The following is a 20,436-nucleotide window of genomic DNA, read 5'->3' as shown; positions in this document are numbered from 1 at the left end:
GCTGGATGAGAACTGAATGCCTCTAATAAAAATAGCTATGAATTTAATGCAGTTGTTCCACATCTTGATTCTTAAAATAGAAATATATTCCAGAAATCAGAATGCTGGCATTTCTTTGTTTTAAGAAGAATATTACACAATTCTGAATAGCAGATAGCATAGCAAGTCATGATTCAGACATTCTTTTCAACATATATGGTCTTTACTGAAAACAAACTCCCAGAAATTATGTTTACATTATCAACTGAATTTAACTTGTTTTCATGTGTAGTAATAATTGATGTTATGATTAACAATAGGCTGAAGTGTACCTGCGTACAAGAAGGCGATTTTTGCTTATTATTAACTAACTCTCCTGCAAGCACAGGGAAGCAGACCAAGTCTATTATGACAGATGTTATGACTACTTATATTGTCAGCACCATAAATGTATGTAACTGCACAAATACACAGTTTTAAAAATATAACTGATTTTATGATTAACACTACACTATGGGGGGGGGGGGGGGGGGGGGTGAGGAGAAAATTGGCCAATTAGTTGCTGAAACTAAGTTAGTCACAAAGCAGGGAATTATCTTATATATTAAACTGAAACTATAATTCAGCTCATAGTCCAGGACAGCACAATAAAAATAACGTCTTATAGTTTTTCACAACAATCCCTTTGAATAAAAATTAACGAGTTTTTCAGTTACATCTATTCAACTGTTAATACTGATGGCCAGAAGATGTGAGTATTTGTGATGCACTACTGTTTCTGCATCTGCAGCCACTATTTACTATCTTTCCAACTTGTCTCTTCATATTCACTTATATCTATCTGTCTATGTCCACTATGTAACATAGTGTCCATTAAAAGTATTGCCACGAAGTTGAATTTCTGCAACTTCTTTCATTATAGAATTCCAAAATGTTGTGGTTTGGACCAGGAATTTTGTTTAGTTCAATGTGGTTGGTTGGTTGTTTGGGGAAGGAGACCAGACAGCGAGGTCATCGGTCTCATCGGATTAGGGAAGGAAGTCGGCCGTGCCCTTTCAAAGGAACCATCCCGGCATTTGCCTGGAGCGATTTAGGGAAATCACGGAAAACCTAAATCAGGATAGCCGGACGTGGGATTGAACCGTCGTCCTCCCGAATGCGAGTCCAAGTTCAATGTGATTTTGTAACAATTTCCTAGGATATGATCTGCAACCACCTACTTGCACCACTCCCTCAGTTTCAATTGGGATTTCTGTTCTGCACAGCATTCAGGAACCTGACTGAGCAAGGTGGTACATTCACTCAGATCTGTCAGATTTATCTTTTTCAATGTACATCAGCCACAGTCCAACACCCAAAATTTCAGTACCGGTAACTGATAATAAGATACTTTTTTGTCTGTACACTTGTAGTTTGTATGAAGAAATTAAAAAGGCATTCATGCCTTTACTACTAGGATCAATACATAATCATTGCTGCTTAACATTGGCATTAAAATATTTTGCAACATACAAATGATCAGATAAAAGTTAATTTTGTTTCATGCGTGCATTGTTAAGCCTGTAACAGAATTATTGATGCTCTTTAATGCTTGTATTTCTATATTATTCCCATAAAGAGGTGGGAGTACAGCAGTTCATCTAAATTGGGAATTTGGAATAAATTTTTATACCACTCTAACATAATTGCTATTTTCCATCTCATTATGATAGCCCTGTAATTGAAAATTTACACCCGAGTCATTTCTGTGTCTTTAGCAAATCCAATTTCATACTCAGCATGTACTAAAACAGTTTTTTAACTGGCACTTCGGTTCATAGTAACTCTAAAATCCCATACTGCCAACACTACTTTACCCCAAGTATGGAGACATCTTGTCCATGTATACTGTTGGTCTTTTTGGTCTATTTTCAGTCTGCCACAGTGTATGTCAATATTCAGCACATTGTACTGCAATAACACCCTGCTCTATCAATAAGTGTCTGCCAAAGATTTGACAGCTCTCCAAAATACATTGCTTTTACTTGAGAAGGTTATCTTGCCTCTAACAATGGGGAGAACTTTATTAACTGGAAGAATGTCCTTTTATACTTCACAGTACTTGAAGAATGTACATACAAATAATCAGATAAAAGTTAATTTTGTTTCATGCGTGCATTGTTAAGCCTGTAACAGAATTATTGATGCTCTTCAGTGCTTGTATTTCTATCTTATCCCCATAAAGATATTTGTATAGAATGATATCTCACCTCTCCCTCCAAGAGATGCTGCACTATGGTAGGACTGGTTGTGTGGGTGGTGGAGTTTGTGTAATCACATGAAGTTGAGAGCTACACTGTGTAGCTGTGGCAAGGTCACTGCCCAGGGTTCCCAAGCTGTACAGGGCTCAGCAGATTAACTGTAGTGTGTCCCATAATGTCTCACCAATCTCATGTCACATATCCTGTACACCTCAACACTTCATACTACAACCATACATGATGATGAACCCCACCAACTTTAGTTTGGCAAACAGACACAGAAGGGCAGCTCTCCAACCCGCAACACAAAAAGCATCAAAAATATATGTCTACAACCTTCAAGAGAGATCACATAATCTTCTGCAGCATTCAACTGACCTACCATCCGATGATATCTCTTTGCCGGCACATGTTCAACATATGAACTGTTTGTGAGAATGTTCATCTTCGACATTTAAAAGCAGTTGGTGGTGAGCTGAAAATGCTGTGAGCCTGGCTCTAGCAAGGCTTAGCATTAGATATGTGTCTCACCAAACTCTTTGCGTCAGGCAGGCAGCTAGTTTAGCACAAATAGGCTTGCCGGACCCCAACTGCTAAGTGGACATTCCTGAGATGTTGGTATCTTGGCCTGGGTTAAAACATAATGGGAGTACTGTGTTCTTAAAACAGGGCACACTCAACTACTTTTGTACTCAAATGTTGGCACACAAAGTTCGATTAAAACAAAATATCTTGACTCCTTATGAGTTGACTGCTTCTACCACACCCATCTAGGGACAATAAGAATCAGGACACTTATTTGGACTGAAGATAAACTACTGAAACTGGGGGTATCAAACATATGCAGAAAGGAAGAGAATCGGATAGAACTACAGTCAGGAAATGTCTTTTACTATAGAGGTACAAGAAAGGAACTCAGGAGTAGGCTTTATCATCACCAAGAAAATAAAAGACTAAATTATTGATATTGAAGGAGTCCCAAACAGAATAGCAAGAATAGTATTATAAAAGATACTCATTGGAAATAATACTACTGAGCAAGGTAATGTGCAGCTGTAATATAAAAGTGGGGACAAAGTTTCAAAATGGCTCTTAACTATGACACTTTGGGTTCAATGCCAGGAATGATAAGGGAGACAAGGTAGAGAAATTTGCTCTCAACCATGATCACTTTATGAGAATCAAGGGTGGGAGTACAGCAGTTCATCTAAATTGGGAATTTGGAATAAGTTTTTATACCACTCTAACATAATTGCTATTTTCCATCTCATTATGATAGCCCTGTAATTGAAATTTTACACCTGAGTCATTTCTGTGTCTTTAGCAAATCCAATTTCATACTCAGCATGTACTAAAACAGTTTTCTAACTGGCACTTCGGTTCATAGTAACTCTAAAATCCCATACTGCCAACACTACTTTACCCCAAGTATGGAGACATCTTGTCCATGTATACTGTTGGTCTTTTTGGTCTATTTTCAGTCTGCCACAGTGTATGTCAATATTCAGCACATTGTACTGCAATAACACCCTGCTCTATCAATAAGTGTCTGCCAAAGATTTGACAGCTCTCCAAAATACATTGCTTTTACCTGAGAATGTTATCTTGCCTCTAACAATGGGGAGAACTTTATTAACTGGAAGAATGTCCTTTTATACTTCACAGTACTTGACGAATGTTCAACACACTGAAATCATCTAGTTCCATCCTCTTCCAATGAGTATGATGTTTCCCATGTCTCATTCATAATTTATGTTTTTCCCACAATATGTTGCCTACTACCTTGTCAACTCTTTGCACAGCTTATCCCAACAGAACAGCAAGGCCTTTCATTCATTATTTTTCTCATTACTCACAGAACATTGCTTACAAGTTTTCTGCTCTGCACTTGCTGTGATTTCTTTGAAGGTGTCTCCATCGTACTTATTTAAAGAAAAAAAATGTAGCAGGCATTCTGCACTGCAAGTAAATAATAACTACTGTAAACTTGAGCAATACTGGTATGCCATAATCATTTCCACAGATCACACCTACTGCTCTTATGACATGCATTTCCTCCATTCTCTTGTCCTTAAAGCTAACATTGTTAGTTTCAGTATTTACTGCCAGTAAAGATATTTCAGACACACAACATCAAAAGTATATGGATTGTTACATTTTGTTTTGCTTATGTTTGGTTTAAAACATATAACAGATATCTATGTAACAGTAAAATCCACAAAATTTTTAGTGTCAGTCTCCCCAACCCTTATTAAAACTGTTGTCATATTTATGGGTTTCAGTAGCCTCTCTGAATAAACAAGAATGGTAATAGTTACTTTGTTTCAGAGACTTGATGTAGTCTGTTAAAGAGACACGCAATCCATAACAGTTCTCCATAAATTTATTCATCCTGATCACAATATAAAGACACTATTAGAGAACTGGTTTCAGATGTTGAACAGCCATCTTCAGATTTATGAAAAGTAGAGGGTAACAGTTACCAATATGGGAAATCATAGCAGCAATAGTTCATTATGTAACAAATCAGAATTATTTTGAAAACATTTAAGACAATGACAGGATAGCACACCAAAGCTCCCAATGCAACTGCCAGACAAAACTCATTCCTCACCCACCAAACACATGCATGTATGAATTCAGTACGAGTTTGAAGAAGTGCAGAACATCTAATGGATATTCACTAGTACGAAATGTAACCCGATTCACGAAATTTTGACATTATGTCAGCATTTAAGGCAAAAACAATATGATTTACCCACCCTCCGTTTCTTCACTCTCTCAGGTCCTGGGTACATCCTGCAATATTAGTTGGATCTGTGGTATGTTGCCTCATTTTGACTTTGATGGTTTTTCAAAGATTTTTAATTTGTTATATCTGGAGCTTTTAGTAGCATGATTTTCATTACTAATACCCATTACCCTCCACATTCTGAAGATGATTGTTCAACAATTGGAACTTGCTATGTGACTGCTTCTTTATACTGTGATCATGACAAATAAATTTACAGTGTTTGTTACTTTGGTTATATCCTGCATGTAACTGAAATGGATGGCAAGATTAACAATTCTTCATTAATGCCTGCCTACATCCTCTTTCCAAGCATCTTGTCATCCAAATGTGTTTTCCACAGGTATATGTACTGTTGTACACCCTATTTTGCCTAGAAACAGTCATAATCCCCCCCCAAAAAAAGCCATGATAAGAATTTTAATCAATCAATATCCATGCTCAAACTCAAAATGTGTATTTAAGATTTTTCTAAAATTCCTTTCCTTCTTTAAGCTTATCAATATTGCTCTCAAAATATTTGGAAAGGTTAGTATAGTATATGTGATGGTCTCACATATGTCAAACATCTGACAACATCGGCTAGTATTGAGTCCATGTATTCCGCCAGTAGATATAAAAATGCTGTTGAATAAATTAAGATTGTATGTTCCAGTTAATACAATGGTCTGTGTTAATGATGACTGGTCACATGTGCCAGAGAATGTGACAAACTTGTAAGGAAGAAGGAAGGAATATTGAAGGCCAATGCTTCAACAACATTGAGTGTTTCAAAATGGTGCACTACTTTTGACTGGGCGATGATGAGGGAGGATATCAGCTAATGGTATGTTTAAGGACCTTATCATTTGACTCTGGTGATCAGAGAAATCAAGAGTGTAGCCACAACTATGAATAAGAGAAGGCAGCTGCCAACCCCCCACCCCCCTTTCCTGTAAAAAAACATTGTTGTCCAAACTCACATCCTACCCTGTCAAACAAACCAGACACATCAATTCAGTGCTAGCTTGAAGAAGGTCAGAACATTTAATGGATATTGACTAGTAGAGTTGTCCCCTGAATCACGAAATCTCAAAATTATTTCATCATTCACCACAGAACTAATGTGACGAGTGGCCACTGGTTGCCCATGCCTACTCAGGTCCTGTATATGTTCTTGAGAGAAACTAAGAGAAACACACCATAACTTCAATCTAAGCTTTTTGGTTGAAATAAATACTTTCCTTGGCACTATGTAGGTACTGTTTTTGACAAGCAGTTAATTACTGAGATGTTTACAGTGTCTGCAGTGCATTTGAGCATTTGTATGAACTCTGTACAGAGCTTACTGTACTGCTAGGGCATGCTATTCTGTATCTATAAGCAAACTTTTAACTGATTCTGAGTACGAACAGAATAATTATTTGAAATTTTCCAAACAATGACAGCTATTTCAAATATATTTTGGTAAACAATTTCCAAGAGCAAGCATTATCTGAGCAATGAATGTGGTTTAGATTGGGATATTAAACACATCAGCTGCTTGTGAATTTCAATTACAGTACAAACAGTGGTGTACATGCAACAGTTTTGTATCTTATTACTGTATTTTCACTGAAATATCATCCTATTCCAGTTTATTTGAAAAGAAAAAATGCAGGCAGTTAATCAAGTTTTCTTTAGGCGACTTGATCATCATTAAAACCATCATTTATTTCATTTTTCTTTGTGGTAAAATTGCTGTGCAATAAACATGCAGGTGAAGGAATGACGAAGGATTAGTGCTGAACTTCCCCAACATCAATGTTGTGATAAAAGGAGAACTAGCTCGAAAAGAATGAGGATAGGGGAAAAACTATCAGCGGTCTTTTCAATTTCACCAGCACTGATTTAGAGAATTTGTGAGATTCATAAATCAGGATGGTCAGACAGGGATTTGAATCATACTCATCCTGAATTAGAGCACCGCTTCATTAGGTTCATTGCAAATAAGGGGTCACATGAGGTTGAAACAAGTATTCAACACACTGACTTGGATCAATCACAGGCAATTTCATCACATGAAAATCCATAATGGCAAAAAAGATTGCTAACAGACTAAACTATTTGTATCAAAAACAGAATGTTATATGCATACATATGGGTAAAATTTTACATGAGGATGCAACGAAATGCAGCTGCCAAACAGATGTTATCCCAACTAGAGAACTGTGAAAATACAACACTGTAAAGGATTAAAAGTATACAGATCAACAGAATATATGAAGGCCTGTCAAGTGTAATATCATTAAACATAGTGCAAGATGAAGACACAAGCTCTTCTTGTGTATCATGTTAACTATATACTTTGGAAGTTAGCAAGGTGTTTTGAGATATACGATGCATTTGCATATAACACATGAAGGAAGGCAGAGCACAAGAAAACCCAGGGACATGTAATGATACGTTGCAATAGCCATTTCAGAGTAGCGGTGCATAAATAAGGCTGGTAGACACGACAAAGAGACAGGCTAAACAACTCACCTTCAACGGATTGCTGGCGGGTGTCACACTGAGAGCCTTCACCGGTGCTTCTTTGTCACCCTCCTAGCACAGGCCACCACACATGTACGCACACAGACAGGTAGAGAGAGACAGACACAGAGATAGAAATACACAAAAGAAACTTCAAGAGATGAAATTAACATAGGATAAACACAAAACACCCAATTACTAAGAAAGGTTAACAAGAGTTTCAGCTCAGTTACATGTCTGCATGTTCTTGCAAATTTTGGCAGCTAAGAAAATAATTAACAGGAAAAAAATTCATGCCATTACTACTGGAAATTAAAACTGTGATACTGTTTAATGGCAAGAGCAAATTAACTGCATAAAATAATGCAATTGACATTTTAATAATTATTACAAATATTAGCCTCAATCATTTCAGTTACTGCACTGAAGTCTTATTCCAGACTTGTTTAAATATTTAGCCAAAACATGCAAGACAGTATGTTCAAGCCACCAATGTAAGCACCAGAATGCTTACAAAAAATTAAATAAATAAATAAATAAATAAAATGAAACAAATTATGCAGAAAAACTATTTAAAAATAATAACTGAAGGTAATACTGTACTTAAGGAATAAGATGTGCAAAAGAAAACATAAACTGAGTATTAAGTAACAGAAAAGTGGTGCTTCTCTAGTCAAACATGGTTACTAGCCACCAAAGAGATATGCAAATGAATTTTACCAAGAACATGTTTTTAAGTAGCAATAAGAAGAAAAGAAGCTGTAGCATGTACGTAAGTATGAAAATGATTAAGATATGAAGATTGTAGTTTGACTAGCATTAAGGAAATTGTCTCCTCTTTCAAGAACATCCTACATGAATTACTAACAGAGGAACAGGTACAGCACAGGGTTAATCCCATTAGGCCCATGCCACCATACATCATCTTTTTCCCATTCATGTATGAAGTATATCAAAAGGAGAGTGCTTGAATCCTAAAAGCTTCCAAACATATTGAAACTGTGTGTTAGATGAGAACTAGAACCTGTACCCTTGCCTTTTATGGCCTATACTCTTACCAACCAAGCTAGCCAAGTAGGACTGATGGCCTAGCTCAGAGTTTTAATCTGCAAATACCCCTCCCCTACCCACATATCTCCTTCACAGCTTCCTGGTGAAGCTTACCTGGGAAAAACTCCATTCAAACAGGCCTCAGAAGGTCCAATGGTACCGACTGACCGCCATGCCACGCTCAGCCGATAGGCGTCACTTGATGTGGATATGGAGGCATGTGTGGTCAGCACAATGCTCTCGCAGCCATTGTCAGTTTTTGTAACAATGGCTGCTACTTCTCAGTCAAGTAGCTCCTCAATTAGCCTAACACGGGCTGAGTGCACCTTGCTTGCCAACAGTGCTTGGCAGATCAGGACAGTCACCCTTGCAACTTTGGTGATCTGGTGGGAACCAGTATTACCACTGTGGCAAGGCCGTTGGCAGGAAAAAGGATAAGGTGGAGAATTATTTAGCCATAGCACAAAAGTTGTTTCCATAATGAACCTTTACTCTGCAGTGTAAAGTCTGCTGTGATAAAGCTTTCAGATAGGTTAATGTCTGTCTACTTCATACGTTTAATTGACCACAAGTTTCAATTGGCTTAAACTCCAATGTACTGTGAATAATTCATTCTGCTAGCATCCTTATTTACATATCCTGGCAGGGCACTATTAGCAGCACAAGAAAAGACATTTAATTTTGCAGCAGAGCTGATTCCTTGATCCATGAATAGGTAGAATGTGAGGGGGAGGGGAAGGGGTATATATTTCCTAATATAGTACCTTTACTGTGATCAGGTCTTCAAGATAAATGCATAAATTGATGTAACTGGTTAGAAAATATTATTTTATACAGAATACTGATAAATTCTGCTTTTTACTGTTCAGTTTCACTTCATAAAATTATGCTGAACAAGAAGCAGTTCAAAATAATTCCATTAATGCATCTTCCATTAATGGATTTTTATCCATCAACTACATCTTTAACAAATACCACTAAATAATGGAAACAGCAGATCTTGCAGATAAATTTCTCAACTTCACATGAATCATGAGTCACAAAAAAATGATAGTTTTTGGCATCATAATTAGCACATCTTCATTTGGCACAAGAGGAGAGGCTGTTGCAGTATAAAAGAGCAACATACTGTAATCAATATTTTCTATAGTGACAGCAGAGTATTGATTATCTGAATGTCAATCAACTGAATGGCTGCTTTAAAGAACTATTACTTGCTTGTGTGTGCCGCCCTCCCTCAGCTATGGTCTTATTCCCCCCCCCCCCTGCCCTCCCCTTCACTGCTCTTGCCCCTTCCCCCTCTGTCCTGGATCAAAGCTGAGTTGCAAGCAATAATAACCGTTTGTATTCTGTGATGAACACTTGTGTCACCTTTGCGGCTCAAAGTAAACTTGCAATATGAAGTACCTAAGCATAAACGTGTTGTACTTTCTACGAGAAATAAATAGAAGGTTAATAAGAGGTTAGAGGAAGGTGAGTCTGCAACCAAGTTTCCTGATGATGAGTACAAGGTAAGTCAACATTTAAAAAAAAAAAAAAAAAAAAGCGCGTCAGAACTTTTATACGTAAATTATGAATCTCACCATGAACATGGATCTAGATAATGTGGTTTACAAGTGGTTTATGCAAAAAAAGATCACAAGGAGAACTGATCTCTACTTCCACTGTATGTGAAGAGGTAATTCACTTTATGGAAAATCTTGGAGGACCGTCAAATTTTAAAGTAAGCATGGGCTAATTAAAGTGCTTATAGTTGACACATGGCTTTCATGAACTTCAAATACGAGGAGGAAAAATGTCTTCCAAGTCCTTCAAAATCAAACTTAGGGAAATATTGAGGAAAGAAGATTATGCTCTTTAAAACATTTACAATGTTGACGAAACTGGACTCCACAGGAAAGCTTTGCAAGAAGAATTCTTGCTTTATGTCATGAATTAGCAGCACTTGGTCCTCAAATAAGCAAGGATCGTATTATTGCTTTAGACCATTCTAATGTTACTGGTAGTCACTTATTGCCTATGCTCATTATTGGTAAAAGTAAGAAACTGTGTTGTATTAAGAACATTAATGTGATCTGCCATGCCTATTGTTTACATCTCACAAAAGGGCACCTGGATGGATAGTAAGATTTTCATGGAATGGTTTATGGAAGCTTTTGTAGCCCCTGCTAAAGCTCATCAGTTAAAGACTGGCAAAAGGGAGAAAACATTACTGCTATCTGGCAATGCACCAACTCATCCATGATGTTAAATCTTAAACAAATAGGACGAGTAATGTTTCTTCCACCTAACATAACCTCTTTATTACAGCATATACATAAAGGCATCAGTGAGACTTTCAAAAGTTCTCAAATTCTAATTGAAAATGACAGAATTAATGTCTGAAATGTGCTAAAAGAATTCAATTGCCATGAATGTGATGAAGAAGACTTTCAAGAACAGATGAATGAGTGTCAATGATGCAGATCCAAGACACCAAGTCACGTAGGTTAGTGAAATTGTAATCCTCATCACTGATAGAGGTGATGGCACCAGTATCTCATCTACTCATGATCCAGAAAGTGAAGATGAAAATATACTGGCTGCTTCCAAAGAATTTACTTGTTTAGGTATTACCTTGTGGTGGTTTGCAGCTCAAAATAAAAGTGAGCTGTCCTGGAAAAAGTGTGTGACAGCTGCTCATAACTAGGTGGGCTTGCTTACACAGAGAAAAATTAAGGATCTTTAAAGTGTTAATTCTGTACATGTGTACTGAACACTGCTCCTGAACACTGACCAGGTTTTGCATAGTTGTGGAAACCCTTCCTTCTGACAGCAGATTTTCAACAACACTTAAGATTTTGATTGTTCTTATCATCATTGCGACTGAAACTATGGAAACAAGTGTCATGATCCTTAAAAAAGAAGTGACATATGCATTTAAGTTCCTTGCCACTTGCATCCCCAGCAATGTCCCTGTTTATGTCGGGTTTGAGATGTATGGCTGTGCAGAACACTAAGTTAGATTAAAGTACCACTTAAATTCTTTCATTCTACAATACCAATTTGTCACTCATTTTCTGTAGAAAAGAGAGATATAATTTCCAAGCAAAACTTGAAGGCAACATCTACTCAGATTTAAACATACAGCCAACGAAGAGAAGGTAGTTTTTCCAGGAATTAGCAACTAGTTGCAGCAATTAAGGTGTTCTACTTCAGCCTGTTTTCATCTATTTTACTTTGAGATTACTTTTATGAGATAATGAAATGAAAAATTGTCTACTTGCAGGGATGGATCTGTTCAGTATGTGTTATTGCGGATGCTCATGGAAAATTTATACACTGGGCTGGCTATACATATAAAATGAGGGAGAATAATGCTTACAATTTTTGAAAAAAATAATCAGAACAAAATCGTGTGTCTCGTCTCCTAGGTTTTCTTGGCGCAAGCAATAATCTCCAGATTTTTTTAAAAAAATTTGCCACAAATTTAATGTTATCATTTTACATTACATTTTGACAGCTTCCCCAGATATCTCTTCTGATTTGTCAAGCACAGATCTCAGCAGCTCACTGTATGGACTTAGACAAAATAGCACATGAAATCAGCTGCAAAATACAATATCTGGAGATCAATGATATGGTTGACTGTACTACTAGCAAAATTTAACTTTAGGACATGATGAGGACAGAAATCAATGAAGATAAATGGGAAGGGGCAAAATTTTAGAACTGTTTCACCAAATTAAGAATAAAAATAAGACTGATTTCTTAACAAACGAAAATCACAGAAAGATGCTACAAAGCTCACCTTCCATATGAATTCCCCACTTGAACTGGAGTTGTCTTCTTCATTTGTGTCCTCTGAACCACTTTCCCAATCTGGAGTGTAACAATCACCAAAGTCTTCCTCTTTTAAACTGAAAGATGTTGACATGAGATCATCAGAAATTGCTGCTGGTACAGGTGAAAAACCTGTATCTTTCTCCTCAGCACTGTTCAGATCAGCTGAAAATGCTAACATTGATGGTAACTGTTTCCATGATTCCTCTTCCGGTGAAGGCATGGGTGCCTTGGTTGAAAGGGCACTGGCTTCTCGGCCTGCACTAAGCCAGTCACGTTCATCACTGATTGCAGCTTCAGCCTCTTTTCTTTTCCGATAAAGCTTCAGGGTGTCATTTAGAACAGGTCCTCTTTCACTCATTTCATCAATGAGTTGTGTTTCACTTTCTTCTTGCTTGGTTCCTTCATTTTTATCACTATCTGCTATCTTCTCTGAATAATTATCAGTCCTATTTTGATTCATTAACATTTTAAGTGAATTAAGAAGTTCACTGTGTTCTGTAAACTCTTTCACATCACACTTTTTATGAGAATCTGTCTCTGCTGATTTATCAAGTGATGTACACAAATATGATTCAGGGCCTCTTTCACAAAAACTGGACACATCAAGTTGGTCTCCTGAATTAGTTTCTTCTGCTTGTGTTGTTAAATCTCCATCCTGTGTAAAACCTGTACTTAGATCATCATAGCACTGATGCCTTTTCAGTGTATTCTCCACTCCAGTTTGATGTGTTCCTAATGAAATTGGTTCTGATAATGCTTCACTAAATGACTCAGATTTTGAATTATCTTCTGGTGTCTTGTTTTCTGCTTCAGATAAGCTTTCAGACTTATCTTCTATGCTTTCATCAACAGATACAGCATCCATTTCCTCACTTCTTTTCACTTGCTCCTTACGATGTCTCTGAATAAATTCATCATAATCTTGGTCTTCTGTTACACAGGCTTTCTCTTTACTACTACTCACTGGTTCTAACAAAATTTTTGCAGGTTCATTATTCATATGATCTGTGGAGTTATTTTGACTCCTATCACAGCATGTTTTACTGTGACTGGCACAATCATGAGATTCATCTTGGGTAAAACTACCTCTTATATCCAACATTTCATTTACCGGGGAACTTCTTTCATTTCCTCCAGGAGATATGCTATCTGGTGTGAATACTTCATCATCTGATGCTATATCTCTGCTGAAATTAATACCACTTTGTGTAATGGAATTACTGTCTGCTAACTGACTGGCAGGTTTTTCACTCATATCTTCAAATTCTTTTACAAATGCAACATAAGATTTTGGTTTTGGGCTTTCTAACAGAGTAACTTCATTAGTCTCAGTATTTACAACTAAAAAGTCATCATCATAGTCATCATGTTGATTTGCTGCATCCTTTACTGTCTTTTCATTTTTATCAATGCTTGCAACATCATTAGGTTGCTGGAAATCCTCTTCCAAGTCTTCAGAAATGACACTGTTTTTGTGCTGGTCACTGTCTGTGTCAACACTACTCACACTGCAATTTGCCAGTGCTTGTCGAATTTCTTCTTCAAATCTTCTCTTCTCCTGTTCTTCACAGTAATCAGATGATTCTCCAAATATATCATTCAAAAACACAGGGCTAACTGGCTCTGAATCAAATTCATCTTTTTGTTTTCCTTTCATGATAGATGATGGAATGGGATAGTTTTCACTTATGGTGGCTGTAAGTGAACTGACACTTTCTCTTTCTTCAAGAATTGGTGAGAGCGGAGCAGTGTAAACATTGTAAAGAATAGTAATATCAGTGCGTTCTTCTTCTCTCTGTAAATCATCATCAACATCATCTATTTCATCAGGATGAGTTTGCTGCTGTGCACATGGTAGTTTATCACGAAGTTCATTTCTAATTGCAGCCACAAACTCTTCATCTAAACTAAGTGGAACATATTTATCACTGCCACTGCTATCATCATTTTTAAAACTATCTGAGCTTGAACTTCCAGGGCTTAGATTTTCTTCTGGAATGTTCAAATCATAGTTGCAGCTGCATTCATCTTCATCAGAATTTTTAAATCTTTTATCATTTGGCTCATGCAAGAACCACCCAGAACGATCAGTCACAGGGAAATGGTCATTTTCTGAAAATATATCTTCTTTTTTTACAGAGTTTGAACAAACTGTCAATGGTGTTTCTGAAGTAACACCTCTCACAGCAGCTAGAACATGTACATTATCTGAGCAAATACATCTCTCATTACACTCCTCTTTTCCACAGTTGTCTTTGTTGTTAAGAACATCAGTATTTAACTGATCCTTTGAGACACATTCATCTGACAACACAGGTACATTAAGTTCAACAAAATTATCAGAAAACTGGTAGCTTTCATTTTCACCTTTCCAGGCATTTATGTTCAAATTCAGGTTCAGGGGCGAAAATTCTGTATTTAACTGCTCAAGAGAAGTTACATAATTAGTTGGCACATCACATTTTTCCATTTTATCAGGGTCATTTATATTGCTTTCCAAAATCTTATCAGAATCACATTTCTTATGGTTCATAATATCAACATTAGCTATTTCATCCCTGTTTCCTTGAATTGAGAAAGAATCATCAGGAAAATCAAGAGCAGTACTTCTGTGGTCTGCATCTTCATCACATTCTTCCCCTTTAGCAGAATAGTTAAATCCACCTTTATTAAAAGTCTCCTCTAGTTCAGCTTCAATATCTTCTAAATTGTATTTTTCATCACATGCATCTTCACAGCTTTCACTAAGGCTACCTTTGTCACGAAATCCTGAGTCACTACTTCGTTCATCATCCGGTGTAGAATGTTTCACAACATCAAGGCCCAATTCATCATCTAGCTCAACAATGACATCTTGGTTAAATCGTACCTGATAGTCATGTAGCTTTCGACTATGTTCATAGTTTTTCTCATCAAAGGTCACATGGAGCATTTCGTCACCAGAGATATGTGCTTTATGCTGATGGTTCCACTTCTCTACTTTATTTGGTGATGCCTCAGATAATGAATCTTCTCCAGAATCAAGAAATGATAACTGTTTGGATGTCAAACACATTTCAATCTTTTCATCAACACCTCCTCTAAGAAAATCAAGAGCAGCGTGATCTGTTTGTACTGCATTTTTTGACAAGAAAGATTCTAAATTGTTAATTTCTAGATCTTCTTTCTTAGTATCAATGTGAAGCTGTCTTGTGATTGTATTATTTATGTCGCCAGCAGAATTGTGGAATGATTTTTCTTCTGGGTGTAATCTGACACCACTGTCAGAAACAGTTTCCTTATCACTCTCTGTTTTACTTAATTCCACCAAAGGCAGTATTGCCTGCTTTGCTGCAAGTAAACATGATTTTTCTAGAGAACTATGGATGACTTCCTTGAGAATAAATTCTGATAATGTGGTTTTGAGATCACAGTTAGGGTCACTGAATGCTGATAGTTTCTCAGGATCTGCCACTCTTAAATTATCTTCCTCATTTGATGATGTACATTTCTGGGGTGTGTTATCTATCCACTCATCAACAATCTCTCTTTCATAAGCTACATCTTCACCTGTCTTCTGCTCCTCCACAGGCTTTGTTGTGCTAACAAGTTCTACATCAAATATGTTAGCCACAATAGATGTATCTGGGCTGGTTTGTTCTGAATCTACAGGTGTGGCAGAAATGAGATTTAAGCTTGGAATTTGTAATTCAGATTTTGTATCTTCTAATCCCATCTTTCCTTTCTCTGAAGTGCAGCTAATCATACTTTGTTCCTTAGTATGAATTTCATACCCTGATGCTAGGTAAGGGCCTGTCCATATTTTATCATCCATACTCTCTTCTATTTCTTTCTTGCACTCATTAATGCTAGAGTCATTTCCTGCTACATCAATGTTTAAAAATTCTGCTTTTCCATGGAGTGAATTTAAAGAACAATCATTAGACAATACATTAATGTTCTCTGTAACTTCACTTTTTGGAAGTAATGGTGGCTCAGTATAAACATCTTTTGAAACATTGTTTTCTATAGTTGTAGCACAAATTCTGATGTGATCAGGCAGGCTGACACCAACTTGGGCTTCTACGCTACGTGGTGCAGAACTGTTTACTTCTTGTTTCAGATTAACCAATGGGGGAATTACACTTTCTGTTTCCGCTTTTGTAGCATCTACCTTTGGTGCCAGTGTTCCAATATTTACATTTGATGATTTGCTTTGATCTCCATGGAGCAAGTCTGCAACAGCACATTCTGTCTCATTTCCAACTAACTGACTGCCATCATTGTGCCCAGCAAAGGGCACCTTCTCAATCACAGTTTCACACTGGCAAATGTTGCTTGTATTATGGGTTGAAGACTCTGTAATTGTACTCTCAGATGATGGACAATAATTGAGCTCTTGCATGGGATTACGATTATTGAGGTGAACATTGCTCAAAGAATAAAGTGCTTCTTCAGAAACTCCAGTTTGCGCTTCAGTACAGATAGTTTTGGTGTCATTATCAACAGTAAAGTGAACTGGACCACAGCTATCAGTTACAGCCAGTTCTGAAAACTCCCCTGGGGTTTCCTCTAGATGTTTATCATTTTGTGGCATCTGCATGTAGTTTTCCGTTAATCGTCCTACTGTGTCTTGAGTATATCTCTCTGTAAGAACATCTGAATTGACAGAAGATGCAACTGCATTAACATTTGATTCTTGACCACAATTTGTTTGTTCCAGACTCCCTCTGAATCCTGGATCTGCTTTGTTACAGCTATTACACATGGAATCTATTTTCCCTTCAATTTTGGTATCATTCTCATTTTCTGAATTACTCTTTTTTGGAAACTGTTCATATTCTTTAACTACCTCTGTAACAGCTTCTGAAGATATGCTAATATTACTCTCATCTGGTGATAATGAAATACAACCTCCATTATTATTTTCTTTGTACTCCAATGGAAATGGAGATATATTTTCAGTAGTTGAAGATAATGTTCTTTCTGATGACACAAAATGAGTTAAGACATGTTCACCATTTAATTCTAATGGTTGTGATGTCTCATTCTGTTCCAGCATTAATTGAATGTGTGCCAAGGAGTCATCATTACCCATTTTTGTAATTTCATTAGGTTTTTTTACAATAAAGGGAACATTCATACTTAAATCTAATTTACTGTCACCAGCTCCCTCAGAATATACATAACTGTCACTGCCATAAGTACTGTCATCCCTAAAGGCTGTATTAAGACCTTTAAAGTAATCCATAGTAAATTCTTCAGATGCTCCTAATATAACTGAACCACTATAATCTTCATCTGAACTCGTTATGTACGGTATACTTAAATTATTACTTATTAGTATATTCTTTTCTCTTTCGCCTACACTTTGTGTTGGTAACGAATGGCCACTGACTTGGATCTCATTGTCACTATCAAAATTATCACTAATTAAAACAGCAACATCTTTTTCACTTGTTTCATCTGGGCACAATTTCAGTTCATCTATAGAGTTGCTTCCTTTCTTTTCAGCATATGGTTGGTCACATGCTGCATCAATTGATTCCACTGACTCATCATCAGCTGTACTTAACACATCTTGCACTTTGTTGACAAAACCTTCACCAGCAAAAAACTCAGGTGACAAACCCTTTAAACCACTAGCAGGTGCTAGAGTGGAAGTCTTACTGTCTACCAGCAGCATAGTAGGACCAGTATCACCGACAGAAATTTCTTTATTTTTTTTAATATCAATATTTTCATTGTCACTGATAGGATATTGAAAAGAAGTGTATGTTTTACTGCTATCCACATTTGAAATCTTATTATGTAACAAAGAAGGAACAGAGTCATTATTTGCATCATCTATTATTAAAGTATCTTCTCTCGCACTACTATTATCCTTAAGCCCTACACTATGATCTAAACAAGACAGCCTTTCAGATTCAGAACTATTATGAAATGAGTGCCTCGAGCAAGTTGAATCCATGGTTGGACAACAGCTGGATTGTCTTTCTGTTTCTAAAAAACTATTTATTAAACTTTTCAGTTCAGTAGGCTCTTGCTTACTGCAAGAAACCAAAGCATTTTCTGTTGTGGATATCTCACGGTAATTTTTATTTGGTCGATAGTTCGCATCAGGTAGGACTACCCTTTCTTTCAACTGTGAATCAATTAAAACTTCTTTTATAATTGGCTTAGCACTGTTTGAATTATCTGTCAGTTCAGATTTTCTTTCCGAGGCATTAATGGCTAAAAAATTTTTTTTATGCGGATGGTCTGAGGATAATAAACTATGTACTTCAGACGCAGAATCATCACTGAAAGGTGATGATCTTTGTATGAGTGGATCATGCGTCGGAGAAGGAGTCAAATTAATTTCTGAGCTCTGTGATGACAATGAATTGATCGTCAATCTATTTTTGTTACCATCTTTTTGGGCTTCATGAAGTTTAACCAAAGTACTAAAGAACTCCTCACCCAATACTGCCTGGTGAATATTACCTTCACTGCCAGCTATTGGAAAACAAGCTGATTTAACAGCAGAGCCCCTGTGTTGCCGAGAAAGAGAATTTCTACTATTCACACTTCTCTCAAAATTCCATGTCAAAGAAGGAGGTTCAGAATCACTACCATCACTGCACTCAATGTGAGTTAGAATCATAAGATCTGCTACACTCTTTGATTTCTCTTTCACTTTTTCAGAAAACTCTCCACGTTCTATCCTCTTCCTCCATGTTTCATCTTCAGTATCTGTTCCCGAATCTGTAGTTTTACTTTCATGGTGGAAAGTTTTGTAAGGAAAACTCTCTTCCTGAAGACTGTCAAGCTGTGCTTCAGACTCTCTTGTTTTACCAGTTTCAATTTCAGCTGGAATTCCAAGTCTGAAATCCAAAACAACATTCTGTTCACTTGCCACTATATCCTTGGCAGGACTCTCATGATGCGAAACAGTGTGACTGGAAACTTCTGAAGATGATGATGAAGTTTTTTCCTGAGCAAGAGCATTGTCTAGATCTCTTATAGCTTCAGATATTTTCATTACAAACTTGGCATCTTCTTCATTTGTTGTTTCTACTCCCTGTAGCCACGAATCAAAATCAGGTTCAGATATTATATTTTCAAGTTCATTGTTCTTTGATTCAACTACACCCAAACTTTCTGAAAATTCCATTGTATTTCTATCATCATCTGCAATAGCAACATCTGTTCTCACAAAAGTATCTGAATGTTCATCTATTGATGTTTCACACAAATTCTCAACTGATCCATGTAGATCTTGAAGGCTAGCAGATTTCTGTTTCTGCTGCAAATTTGGGGTAAAGAAATCTCCTCCTGAGCTGCTTGTCAATGACAGTTGTGGTGATGTTGTCATTGGTGAAGAACTGCTAACTTCTGGGGCAATTATTGACAGTGACATCACATCCATACTTTCTCCAGACGGTCGTGGCAAAACAAAAGCCTTCTGTTCAATGAAAGAAATGGGCAGGCCACCTTGATGGTGCTGCCTGGGCAAAGTGTGATTGTCAGTCTTAGGTATGGTGTTTGGCTTGAAAGATTCCCAGCGCCTTTCAAAATCTTCATCTGTTTGTAGACTGGATTCCTCTCCAATGTATTGGTCATGGCTTAAATGCAGATGGTTTAACATTCTAACAACTTGGTCCAAAGCTGGCCTCTTCACAACAGGTTCCCAACAAAGCTTCATGAGAAGATACCTGCAAAATATGACATTTATGAATGGCAATCAGTAGTGTAAATGAAAAATATAAAAAGAAATATACACCCCTTGTAAATTAATATGGAAAACATTTACATATAAATAACCATTTTAAAGTTGAAGTATTCAAAAAATCCAAATTAAAATGACATGTTTCTGTGTAATGAGATACATTAAGTTCAATAAAAACAAAGTAAGAAATACAGTCCAATTTGTCACTGTTTAAAATTCTGTGTGTCGTCCTTCCATGAGATAAAACTCTTATTGCATGATATAAGAAAAATTTGTCACACTCAAAATACTTTTTTATAAACAAACAGTTGAAATGGACAAATTTTCTTGGAAAACACACATACTCTGGCATTATTATCCTCCAATAA

At 36.7% G+C, this 20,436-nt stretch overlaps 1 protein-coding gene across 1 annotated transcript in view; it reads right to left on the bottom strand.

Annotated features, from left to right (window-relative positions):
* The window catches only part of LOC126235055 (uncharacterized), a 671,255-nt gene that overhangs the window by 66,421 nt on the left and 584,398 nt on the right, over positions 1–20,436 (bottom strand). The window contains exons 10-11 of the mRNA XM_049943791.1: positions 12,344–20,054; positions 7,513–7,575 (exon numbers count right to left, since the gene is read on the bottom strand). Of these exons, the coding sequence (XP_049799748.1) occupies positions 7,513–7,575; positions 12,344–20,054 (7,774 nt within the window). The remainder of the gene's footprint in view (positions 1–7,512; positions 7,576–12,343; positions 20,055–20,436) is intronic.

The sequence above is a fragment of the Schistocerca nitens genome, chromosome 2 (genome assembly GCF_023898315.1).
Source record: "Schistocerca nitens isolate TAMUIC-IGC-003100 chromosome 2, iqSchNite1.1, whole genome shotgun sequence".
Taxonomy (NCBI): domain Eukaryota; kingdom Metazoa; phylum Arthropoda; class Insecta; order Orthoptera; family Acrididae; genus Schistocerca; species Schistocerca nitens.
The sequence above is the reverse complement of the archived record's forward strand: the minus strand, read 5'-3'. Positions and strand labels throughout refer to the sequence as shown.